At 41.3% G+C, this 12,277-nt stretch overlaps 1 protein-coding gene across 2 annotated transcripts in view; it reads right to left on the minus strand.

Annotated features, from left to right (window-relative positions):
- The window catches only part of FAM13C (family with sequence similarity 13 member C), a 131,417-nt gene that overhangs the window by 85,976 nt on the left and 33,164 nt on the right, over positions 1-12,277 (minus strand). For both annotated transcript variants that reach the window (XM_086616579.1, XM_086616578.1), the window contains exon 6: positions 7,597-7,643. In XM_086616579.1, the coding sequence (XP_086472705.1) occupies positions 7,597-7,643 (47 nt within the window). The remainder of the gene's footprint in view (positions 1-7,596; positions 7,644-12,277) is intronic.

The raw sequence follows: 12,277 nt of genomic DNA on the forward strand, positions 1-12,277 counted from the left end.
TTATCACAAATGTTCGGAACTGTGTAGTGAAAAGCAATATTAAATAATATTTTATTAGTGACCAAAATTATTTTACTACTTTATAAAACCTCCAAAAATAATTTTGTTGCTTCATTGAAGTTCACCATAATTGAATCTTCAGATCATAAGAAAGCCAAAGCAAAACAGATAGCATTTCAACCCAACATGCTGGGGATGCAGGGAAGTTGAAATATTACTGCAGATTAATAATTTTTTAATGAAATATAAGGCAAAATAAGAGGCTTTGTAAATTGCTAGTGGTTTATAAGTGCCTTCAAACTCTAGGTTCAGAATATTTCATTAAACTTGACAATTAATTAGTGGGCCTAATGACCCCCTCTTTGGCAATCTGAGAGAAACGAACAGGAACATCTTTTCTGGCCACATCTGTCCTCTCTGGAAATGTTTTGCAATATGTTGCAATAAACAACTAGCATTCCTCCTCTCCTCTGCAAACAGGGGTTTTTCAGGTTTTTATGTAATTATTCTCAATTACTAAATTACTTCAAAATAATTAAATAGAATTAAACAGCTAAATGTCTCGTGTTATCAAAGAAAGCACCAAGGAGTATGAGGAAAGTTCTTTCCCAACCCACTGAATTTCTGTTCTCAATAATAAAGCAAAATCTGATCCAGAGTTACATCACGGACTAGCAGTCATGGAAAATAACATTACTACTGTTTTTATGATGATTCATATCCTCTAATTTTCGAATTCTCTTGACAGTCTTGCTGTGCCACAAACAGCATTAATGTCACACTAGAAGAAAACCACAGATCTTAAGTGCCATTTCTGTGAAAGGAGTTCATGAAATTCGTAATCTGTTATTTTCCAGGCTCAGCCATTGTCAAAGATCTATCTGCAGGACAGTAACAAAGTCAATGGACAATACCAGTCTTCAGTATTTCTCAAAATAACAGACCACATAAAGTGGAAAACATATTTGACTATAAATATAAAAACAAAACCTAAAATATTCCATATTGAAAGTGCTCATTTTATGTAAAAAAAAAAAAAAAAAAAAATCAATCTGTGCATACCACCTTTCCCATGCAGTGAGTCATGAAAAATGTAAGATGCTGGAGCTAGGGCAGGAAGCTAAGATAAATTAAATTAGTTGCAGAGTTCTGCTCTTTAACTTTGTTTCAGCAGCAAATAAAATCCGCTCTGAGACACTTTCTCTCATACCCTTCCTGTGTGAAGAAAGATTTACTCATTAACTCCCTCTAAAGCTCAGGAACTGCTCCAAAACCAGAGCCCAGTATCAGGCTGTATTACCATCACTGCTTATGCTGGCAGGAAAGAGAACTAGGCATTCAGCTTTCCCTCCCCACTGCTCCTCATGTCTTTCTACTGCACATTAACACCAGAATGACCCTATCCCTGAAGCCAAGAGCTGGTCCATAGATAGGAACAGTACAAGCAAAAAGAGTTGGCTATTTATATATTTTGCATATGCTTTAATTACACTATCAGTACAGCACACAACAGCAACATGCTTTATGAAGCACTGACAAATTTTGTGGTAATTAGAAAGCCCAATTAGCAATTCTCACACCGTGGGCAGATTTTGTTTGATTCAGCAACAGTGGAGGAGAGAAAAAATTTAGAAGAAAAAAAGGCTTAAAGGTATTTGAAGTTACAGAGTAATCTCAGTCTGTAATTTAAAGAACATTTAACATATGTTTGAAATCTGTTCTTCTCAACAAGGGCTCTGACTTGGAAACATGCTTCTTGACTCAGTTCTCCAGCATTTTTTCTCTCATTGACATAATTGGCTTATATTTTCTCTGGAAAAGAATTTTATCCCATAGGAAGAACTATCAAGTGTTAAGAGCAAATACAACTTTAGCTTAGCCAGTTACATAGCATCATAAAACTTTTCTGAATAGAAATACAATCAGCAGTTATACAAGTATAGGTAACGCTCAAATGAGAGACAGTTACCATCTACCTCCAGGTTAAAAAAAAAAACCTGGTTTGATACTACAAAATGGTTCCGTGTCGTGGTTTATACACCTTTCACTCTTAAAAGTATCTGCTGCCCAAGGCAACCCTATTCAGCTCCCAGTCAAGATACCAGCTGGCTCAGAAAGGCAGCTCTGTTATTCCAGAGCAGTTTAGAAAGGTGCCCAGGTACGCCAGCATTGAAACATTGATGTTTGACGTGAGAGATGAACCATGTAAGTCGGAAGTAAAGCAAACCCAACCTCAGTCTTGGGAGGAATTCTGAATTTTGTAGCTCAACACTGTCCCTAGTGTAAACTGGACTGGCTTCTCTTTTTACATAGACTACTCAAAGCTCTTTGGTTAAATAAATTCTATTTTCATACGAAATCAATAGGGAAACAGTTCATGCAGTTCTATTTCTTCAGCTCCATCCACGTAGCTGATACGACTCATGATCCTCAAAGTCATTTATTTCAGCTTTCAGGGATATTAGTACTTGCTTCATTCAATTTACTGTAGCACCAGCTATATGGAGATACAGACATCTGCTTTACAGCTGCGAGAAAAATAAGCTACCTGACAGCAATTAAGGTAAAACTTTGCTTTAGCATCAATTCTGGAAAACTGCTATTTCCTCAGTCTGTCATGCTCACTGAAGAAAGGGTGAAATGTTAGCAGATTTTAATGACTGGTCTTAAGGGAAAATTAGGGAAATTCAGAGAATTGTACTTGCAAATTAAAACGTGGTAACCTAAAACTTCTGTAGAGTTCTACTGTCAAACTCACAAAGCTGAAAATGAACTCACTGAACTACAATGTCAAATGATTGCCGACAACACTTTCCAAGGATTTTGCACACATGTCAGTTTGTTATTGGATTTAATTTTACTAGAGACTGGATGAAAACTATTCTTTCATCTGGAAAATACTCAGAAGTTCCTTCCTTTTCTTTTTCAGCAGTAAAAGTTAAAAACGAAAGCTTGACATTTGGCACAATACCTACTTAGAAAGAGTAGCTCCATAATTTATGTCTGCATCCTCATCAAAACCACTTGAAAAACCATTCTCTGCTGCATACCCTGTACCAATATACAGGACTCAAAAAGTGCACGCACACATGGATGGATACAGCAGAGCTGAGCTGATTCTGGAAAGTGGCTCAGACTAGCTATAATCATTCATGATGATCTATTAGAGAAGATGTGCTTACATCTGCTTAGTTTGGACCCATCCCTAGGTGCCTACAGGCAACGCCGAAAATAACAGGGTTGTTTTTTCTTGACCAACCTGATTGTGTAAACAGAATTAATGTTAACAATATTACTCTAAAAAAAAGAAAAAAGTACAAGTAAAAAAGATTAGTGTAAACAGCGGAGTAGCAGTAACAACAATGAAAACAGGTCTTTCTAACTCGGTGTGAGGGAGCTGAAACAGTAGTAGCGTACCACCTGACAGTTTTCTGGAGTAAGGGTGCACATGTACCCTCTGAGGAAGTAACATTAAGCTGATTTAGTTAAGCTAGTACAAAAGTCTGTGTGGATGCATTGGCCCTTAACCAGGTTTATCTTGGTTTAATTCATGTCAAGCAGAAAAAAGTCTAAGACAAACTAGATCTACTCTCAAAACCAGAGGGAAAAAAAAGCATCACATAGAATTTTACATTATTTTAGCTAACACCAAAGTGAGCCTGGGTACATCAGTATGCATGTGGACAGACATAAAAAAACAGTGGATTTCTTTAAAACTCTTGCTTAGAGGATGTACAAAGAGTATTTGGGAGACTAAAGCAAAGCAAACAGCATTTGCTGTTTTATACATCTTTATTATTGACATCACTACCAAGAAAATATCAAAACCAAATTTTTCATTTCCTATATTTTGTAACTGAGAAAAAACACATCAAAAAGGAATTTCAGTGTACTGCCAGACACACTGGTATCTCAAGCCTATTGCATAGCCACTGATTTCCAAACCCTACTCAACTTTTCTGAACCAAAGACAAAAAAAAAAAGAGTTTAAAATATGAAGTGTGATCAGAAAAAAGTCAGAGAAAAAACACTCTGAAATGTTTTATCACACACTTGCCTTTGCTCCTCAATTTTGCCACCTTTGATCTTCATTATAAGTTGCCATTGCGTTTGCATATTTTATGAAAAGCATATTAGTAGAGTAAGGGTGGGAAGTGAAACATCAGCCTTGTGATCCCTTCCTTCAAAACACACTTAGTCCATTTCAAACTTTTCTTTATGGACTTGCTCATTTGATAATCCCTAGACAGCTTCTGACAAAACTTTCTTGATAGGAGAGACAAGGTATGCCAGTTTTAAATTGATAATATTTTATACTCTAAGCTCTCTGGTTACTTTGTACATCTTTTTTTTTTTTTTAAAAAAAAAGGCAATAGGATTCTATTGGCACTGAGAGGTGTACAACGGAGTTAGGCAGGACAAAAGACCAGTTTCACATACAGTAACTGGGGTTTTTCACTACTAGATTCAATAGTATTTAGAATCATGTACATTCAGAGTAGTAACACTACCCTGGTTATAGCGTAGTGCCATGGGGTGTTCCTGCAGCTTTCCTTGAATTTAGCCAGCAGAGTTGGTACATCTAATCATATTTAACAATTAGCTTTCACATGAAAACATGTAACAACAAAGCAAGCCCAACAGGATGAATCTGCCATAATTAATTGTTCTCGAAAGAAAAATATCCTGCAGCATTTCTAGAAACCTATATATGCTAGTAGTCTGTCCCTCAAAACAGACACTTTTATTTGCCCTTAATAACAAACTTAATTTAAAGGGATTAAAACTGCCTGGCTAAGCATACTAATAGACATCTATCAAACACATTTCTGTATATCAGATCCCCAAGCTGACAGATCGGTATATGCAATCAAGTTAAGCCTCTGTGCAAGAAAACTGAAAATCAGTTAATATATCTTGTGGTAGCACACTGATTTACTTTAAAAGGGCATAATACTAAACCAGGTAAATGAAAGACAATTCCTGTTACACAAAATTAAAGTAACAGAAGTCTGTAGCTTGCTAATCAAAAGCATGAGTCATCCTTACTTTTCCATGATAAAAGGAATTTGATAAAAGTGAAATTACCAAGACAAGTTTTAGTTCCAGAATATAGAAACGCAGAAAAAGGGCAGTAAGTAATTGAAAAAGGGAACAATGATCCTGTTTTATCTGAAAATGCTTGTATTATAAAAGAACCTAGCAACACCATATAGGCATACTAAACAACAAATAACGTATTTTACGTTAGTGATGGGAAGGCAGGTACTTAGTCTTGCTCTCAGTTCAGAGCTAGCCATGAATTTTGGAAAGCTGAAGCAGATCTACTGTCCTCTCCCAGTCACGTACTCTCGATAATGCCTTTCTTTACTGGTGTGTTTACTGAGAAACTGGGCAGCACTTCATTGTGCTTAGACTTAACAGAAAGGTGGTTTGATAGTAACCAAATACTAACACTTTGGTTTGAATCAGTAAGCTTCACAGCACATCCAGCAGGTTTCTATTCCAGCAGGGATACCTATTCCCATCACAGCAGACTGAAGCTACAACTTTCTCTTCCACACACTTATTTCATGAGTATTTCTCTTTGTGCAGTACACATCTTTTGGGTGTCAGACTGTCAAGTCCGAGAGCTGGTTTCAAAGCAACCTTCTTGTGGCATCGGATAATTTTTTTAAACCAGCAGCGCTGCTCAATGCAAGTAGTGCCTCTGCTTGCTGGAGGTCAGGCCACTTCATTCAGGTGCTCCATTCTCTGCTCAGACTAAACAGCCAAATGATTTGTTCATCCTGTTTTGCCAGAAATAAATTGCTCTGCATTTTCACTCCAACAGAGCAGCGGTAACAAACAGCTGGGGTTACGGTTTTGTAACTGATACTTTTGACTGGCCTGAGGGTTTGCAAAGTGTGTATTTACCAACAGCATTTTTTCAGTTTTGTTTAAATGAAAACAAACAAGAGAGGAAGTTTGTATCAGCAATTGGCCCACTTGCTAATTCTTACTAAACAAATAATAATGCACTGTTTCCTAGACAGGCATATTCAAACGCATTTGCTGAAAAAAATGCCTTTTGCTGATCTTCACCAGACCTTGGTTGTAAAAGAATGAACACTAGTGAACGCCAAAATCTCTGAGAATTGCAAATCTGGTTCTCTCAAGCATACATAAAATAGGTTTGAATTTTCTGCAGAAATTTCATTTAGCAAGACAAAATCATGACAAATAGATTCACAAAAAAAAAAATATCTGAGGATGAGATTATTTTTTTTTTTAATCCAAAGTGTATGGCACACACTCCAGAGGAAAAACTTGGCTTTAATTCCACTCTGTGCCCAAAGGGATTTGAATTTAAATCCCCAAGAAGAATGTTCTCATTCTAGTAGGGTTGAAGCTGAGCATTTCCAGTCTCCCTGTTTATATGCTCCAGTGTTTACAAAATACATTCACACACAATCTTTTTTAATTATTATTATTATTACAGATACTGAAATTCAGCTGGCTTATAATTGGGATGAACGCCTAAACCATTACTTACCAACTGTGTAAGACAGGAAGGACTTAAATTCAACGTGATCAGAAAAAAAAAAATAAATCTGAGAAATACTTGAAGTTGCTCTGAATGGCAACATCTTTTCCTCAGTTTTTTCATTGCAGAGCACAATAAACGGCCTCCATTATGGTGTTTCAATGGAATCTCAGAAAAAAACTCACAAAATCTAAAAGACTGGAACATGTACCATGATTTTTCCAGTAGCTACTAGCTTAGTCTATGCATTTCTACTCCAAAATGCAAATAAGGGTGAGAACACATTACTATGTTTTTAAGTTTTATGGGTAAAAATACTCTTTTAAGAAATTTTTTGACTAAGCTATGGTCCTGTGGTCAGACAAGTCAAATGCTGGAGAAATTATGCAAGAAAATCTAGTCTTGGGGCATAACATAAGACTGTTTGCTTACATAAACACAAGCCTCATAAAAGCCAAGTCTTTCTGACAAAAACGCAATGAGGGATTTCAGCTTTGCTTACGCATCAGTCTTTCTCTCTCCACAAAGTTTAGCCATCTGCATAACGCACAGTCATTGCACACCCCAGCTCTCTCCAAAAAGACGCTTTCAAGATGCTGACTTCACTGCCAGTCCTCTCCCCTTCCCGGGAGTAAGTGCACACAGTTATTGACACGTTTACTCTGATTGCATCTCAGCCTACTTGTGAAATACCGCACCAGTGCAAACCCATGAAACACTTCCTGAAACTAGGAAGTTCATCCTTGCAGCTTAGGAAATACCAACATATAACCCATGATGGATAAGCAGAATAAAAAATTAGAGGAATACTGAAAAAAAAACCCACACAATCTACCCAAGAATCAAGAATACATTTGTTTGGGTGTCAACTGGTGACATGGGGCTGGTAGGCCTCCATTTATCTACAGTCTACAGCTGATACACTGTTATCAGTGTTAAGACTTTGAGAAGTTTCACTTTTTATGTTATTCCTCCAACAAACCAACTGTCATTACATTACATTACAGATTGGTAGTGAGATATTAAGCAGTTTCCATGAAGCAGTTGACTAACAGGTGCTTTCATCCTACCTTAATAACATGAGCTTGTCTCTTTCTTCATCTTCTGTGTCGTTCCCCTGTGTAAAGAAAAGAAAAAACATGTACAAGGCTGGACTTCAGGACTAGCTTGGTCCACTGTTCAGTTGTGCTGTTCTTGTCTGTTTTCAAGAGGATAAACACTTCTTGCTCATTTCAGTGTTTGTAATTTTCTTGTCGTAGTCAAAATTGCAGCCTATCATTTTCCTAGCTTGTAGCTCATGTGAGAGAGCAGCAAACTCTAACACAATCCTAATAGAAACAACAGAAACAGCCGGAAAAAAAACATCACCTTTAAAATATTAAAATATTATTTTTAATGACCACTAAATTCGGGGCACTTTTCTACATATGGTAAAGCGGTCACTCAGGAGGAACACAAATAAAGGAAAACTGTACTAGAAAAATACCCAGACCATAAAGCATACCAGGACACAGCACTTCTTTGGAAAGGAGGAAAACAAAAAACAAAGGTGTGAGGCGGGCGGGGATGGAAGCCTGTTTGGGCAATAAAAGGTATTGGGTTTTATATTCTGTTTACTATTTTACAATGGTAATAAATCCAAACCAACAGGAAGACCTCAGCTTGGATTCAGAAGAATACATTCCCGAGCCCAAACTTCCTGACATTGCTGTAGCCTGAGTGCAGTCATTTCTACTCCCTGAGAAAACTTGGCTCTGCAGTTTTTCATATTGACATCATGTATTCTATATGCTAAATTCTCTTCTGCTCAAGGTACCTGCAATTTTACACAATTTAAGAGCTATGATAAACTTATAATTGGTAAACATTGTGGCAAACAGAAGATAAAAATTTAAAACTGTGAGAGCTCTTAGCTGAATATGGGAGGCATCTATATAAATATCAAAATAGCCAAGCAGGAAAGATTTTAAAAGACTCCCCAAACTAGCTGGAGCTTTTTCAATTTAAGACTGAACTAAATTTTAGCTTTGAAAGACCTCAGAGGTCGTATTTTAATTTATTTTAAGAGATAATAGAGTTTTGAATCAGACCTTGTGTTATCTGGACCCCAGACAGTTAGCGATGTAATTGGAAACTGGAAAAGCTATTCTGGCTTTGCTACCTTTTTCATTTTTTATCCTTTCATCCCTTGTGATTTTTTTTCCTGCCTCAGTGCTATATCCTAATCTAGAAAAAATAAGACATGGTAAATATTCACCTTTATGTAGTACAGACAGAAAAGTATTACTCTAATTACATGTGTCATGTAGTTATCATGTAGTAAAGAAACAGTCACGACATACCTCATCAGAGCTACCCAGGAAGAATGTATCATGCACAAAAAGCGATCAAGTAACCTTCTATTAACTCAAGCCTCAAGCAACCTTACAATAATTATCATAAAAATTGAAAGCTTCTGATTTAGGCCCCAAGTGGCCTAAATTTAGGATTGTTTTCTTCAATCCCTTTAGTGGCAGGAAAGAACATAGAGAGGAACAGAAAATCAGATTTGATTAACAGATGGCTCAGAGGCTGGTGCCACCGACGGAAATTTGGTTTCTTTGATCATGGGGAGGCTTTCCCTGAACCAGGTCTGATGGTACCGGATGGAACATGCCTTTCTCAGAGGGGAACCAGGGTCTTAGCTCGAAAGCTAGCAGGGCTCATTGGCAGGGCTTTAAACTAGATTTGAAGGGGGAGGGGGGGAATATCAAGAATGATAAAGATATGCTGGAAGTACCCGTAGAACAGAAGAAGGGAATTCCAGCCGCTCCTGCCAAGAAGTCAGATTCATACCGCTGTCAGCATGGCACCAGTGCCAGCACTGAGGGTCCAGAGGCTGGGGAAGGATCGCAGGTATGTTCAAACGAACTTACACTGCCGTCCAAGAGAACCCCTGTCGCTCCAGCCAGCGAGTCGGCTTTGTCGGAGGCCCAGCTGAAGTGTATGTACACCAACGCACGCAGCATGGGAAATAAACAGGATGAGCTGGAGATGCGTGCACATGAGCAGGGCTACGACCTTATTGGCATCACGGAGACGTGGTGGGACGACTCCTATGACTGGAGTGTCAACATGGAGGGGTATAAGCTTTTTAGAAAGGACAGGAAGGGGAGACTAGGAGGGGGTGTCGCTCTCTATGTCAGCAACCGGCTGGAATGCGTGGAGCTTCGCCTGGGGTCGGAGGAGGAGCTGACAGAGAGCTTATGGGTCAAGATTAGAGGACGGGGACGGATAGGGGATGTTACGGTAGGGGTCTGTTACAGGCCACCTGGCCAGGAGGACAGAGCAGATGAGGCGCTTTATAGCCAGGTAGGAGCAGCCTCGCGGTCACAAGCCCTGGTCCTCATGGGGGACTTCAACCACCCTGACATCTGTTGGAGAGACAATACAGCAGGGCACAGGCAGTCCAGGAGGTTCCTGGAATGCGTGGATGACAACTTCCTCCTGCAGATGATAGAGGAGCCGACAAGGAGGGGTGCCATGCTCGACCTTGTGCTCACCAACAGGGAGGGACTGGTGGGTGAGGTGAAACTTAAGGACAGCCTTGGCTGCAGTGACCACGACACGGTGGAGTTCAAGATCCATGGGGCAGCAAGGAAACCACTCAGCAAGCTCTGTACCCTAGACTTTAAGAAGGCAGACTTCGGCCTCTTCAAGGACCTGATGGGCAAAGTGCCATGGGAGGCGGCCCTGGAGGGACGAGGGGCCCAGGAAAGTTGGTCCACATTCAAGGAGCACCTCCTCCAAGCTCAGCAGAGGTGCATCCCGACGAAGAACAAGTCGGGCAAAAAGGCCAGGAGGCCTGCGTGGATGAGCAAGGAGCTCCTGGACCAACTGAAAATGAAGAGGTTAGCCTACAGAGGGTGGAAGCGGAGACAGATAGCCTGGGAGGAATACAGAGAAGCTGTAAGAGTGACCAGGGATCAGGTGAGGAAGGCTAAAGCCCTGAAGGAATTGAATTTGGCAAGGGATATAAAAAGCAATAAGAAATGCTTCTATAGGTATGTAGGGGACAAAAGGAAGTCCAAGGAGAATGTAGGCCCCCTCCGGAAGGATACTGGTGCTCTGGTCACCCGCGACATAGAGAAGGCTGAGGTACTCAATGAATTTTTTGCCTCAGTCTTCACTGATAAAGCCTCTTGTCTTACCACCCAAGCTGTGGAAAGAACTAGCAGGGACTGTGAGGATGAACCACCGCCCACTGTACTTGAAGAGCAGGTTCGGGAACATCTGAGGAACTTGAAGGTGCACAAGTCCATGGGACCTGATGAGATCCATCCGCGGGTCCTGAAGGAACTGGCGGATGAAGTTGCCAAGCCACTGGCCATTGTATTTGAGAAGTCGTGGCGGTCTGGCGAGGTCCCCGATGACTGGAAGAGAGGGAACATAACCCCCATTTTTAAAAAGGGGAACAAGGAGGACCCGGGCAACTACAGGCCGGTCAGCCTCACCTCTGTGCCTGGCAAGGTCATGGAGCAGATTCTCCTGGGAACCATGCTAAGGCACATGGAGAGCAAGGAGGTGGTGGGTGACAGCCAACATGGCTTCACCAAAGGCAGATCGTGCCTGACCAACTTGGTGGCCTTTTACGATGGGGTGACAGCATCGGTGGACAAGGGTCGACCAACGGATGTCATCTACCTGGACTTGTGCAAAGCTTTTGACACTGTCCCGCACGACATTCTTCTCTCTAAACTAGAGAGGCATGGTTTTGATGGATGGACCACTCGGTGGATAAGGAATTGGCTCAATGGCCGTACTCAGAGAGTAGTGGTCAACGGCTCGATGTCCATGTGGAGACCGGTCACGAGTGGCGTCCCTCAGGGGTCCGTGTTGGGCCCGGCCCTCTTCAACATCTTTGTCGGTGACATGGACAGTGGCATGGAGTGCACCCTCAGCAAGTTCGCCGATGACACCAAGCTGTGTGGTGCCGTCGACACGCTGGAAGGGAGGGATGCCATCCAGAGGGACCTCGACAGGCTGGAGAGGTGGGCCCGTACCAATCTCATGAAGTTTAACCAGGCCAAGTGCAAGGTCCTACATCTGGGTCATGGCAATCCCAGGCACAAATACAGACTGGGTGGTGAATGGATCGTGAGCAGCCCTGAGGAGAAGGACTTGGGAGTACTGGTGGACGAGAAGCTCAATATGAGCCGGCAATGTGCTCTTGCGGCCCAGAAGGCCAACCGCATTCTGGGCTGCATCAAGAGGAGCGTGGCCAGCAGGTCGAGGGAGGTGATTCTCCCCCTCTACTCTGCCCTCGTGAGACCTCACTTGGAGTATTGCGTCCAGTTCTGGAGTCCCCAACATAAGAAGGACATGGACCAGTTGGAGAGGGTCCAGAGGAGGGCCACGAAGATGATAAGAGGGCTGGAGCACCTTTCCTATGAGGACAGGCTGAAGGAGTTGGGGCTGTTCAGCCTGGAGAAGAGGAGGCTCCGGGGTGACCTTATAGCGGTCTTCCAGTACCTCAAGGGGGCCTACAAGAAAGATGGGGAGAGGCTGTTCAGGAGGGCCAGTTGTGATAGGACAAGGGGTAATGGTTTTAAAATAGAGGGAGGTAGATTCAGGTTGGATATTAGGAAAAAATTTTTTACTATGAGAGTTGTAGAACACTGGAACAGGTTACCCAGAGAGGTGGTGGATGCTCCATCCCTGGAGACGTTCAAGGCCCGGTTGGATGAGGCCCTGAGCAACCTGATCTAGTTG

The sequence above is a fragment of the Tauraco erythrolophus genome, chromosome 9 (genome assembly GCF_009769465.1).
Source record: "Tauraco erythrolophus isolate bTauEry1 chromosome 9, bTauEry1.pri, whole genome shotgun sequence".
Lineage (NCBI taxonomy): Eukaryota > Metazoa > Chordata > Aves > Musophagiformes > Musophagidae > Tauraco > Tauraco erythrolophus.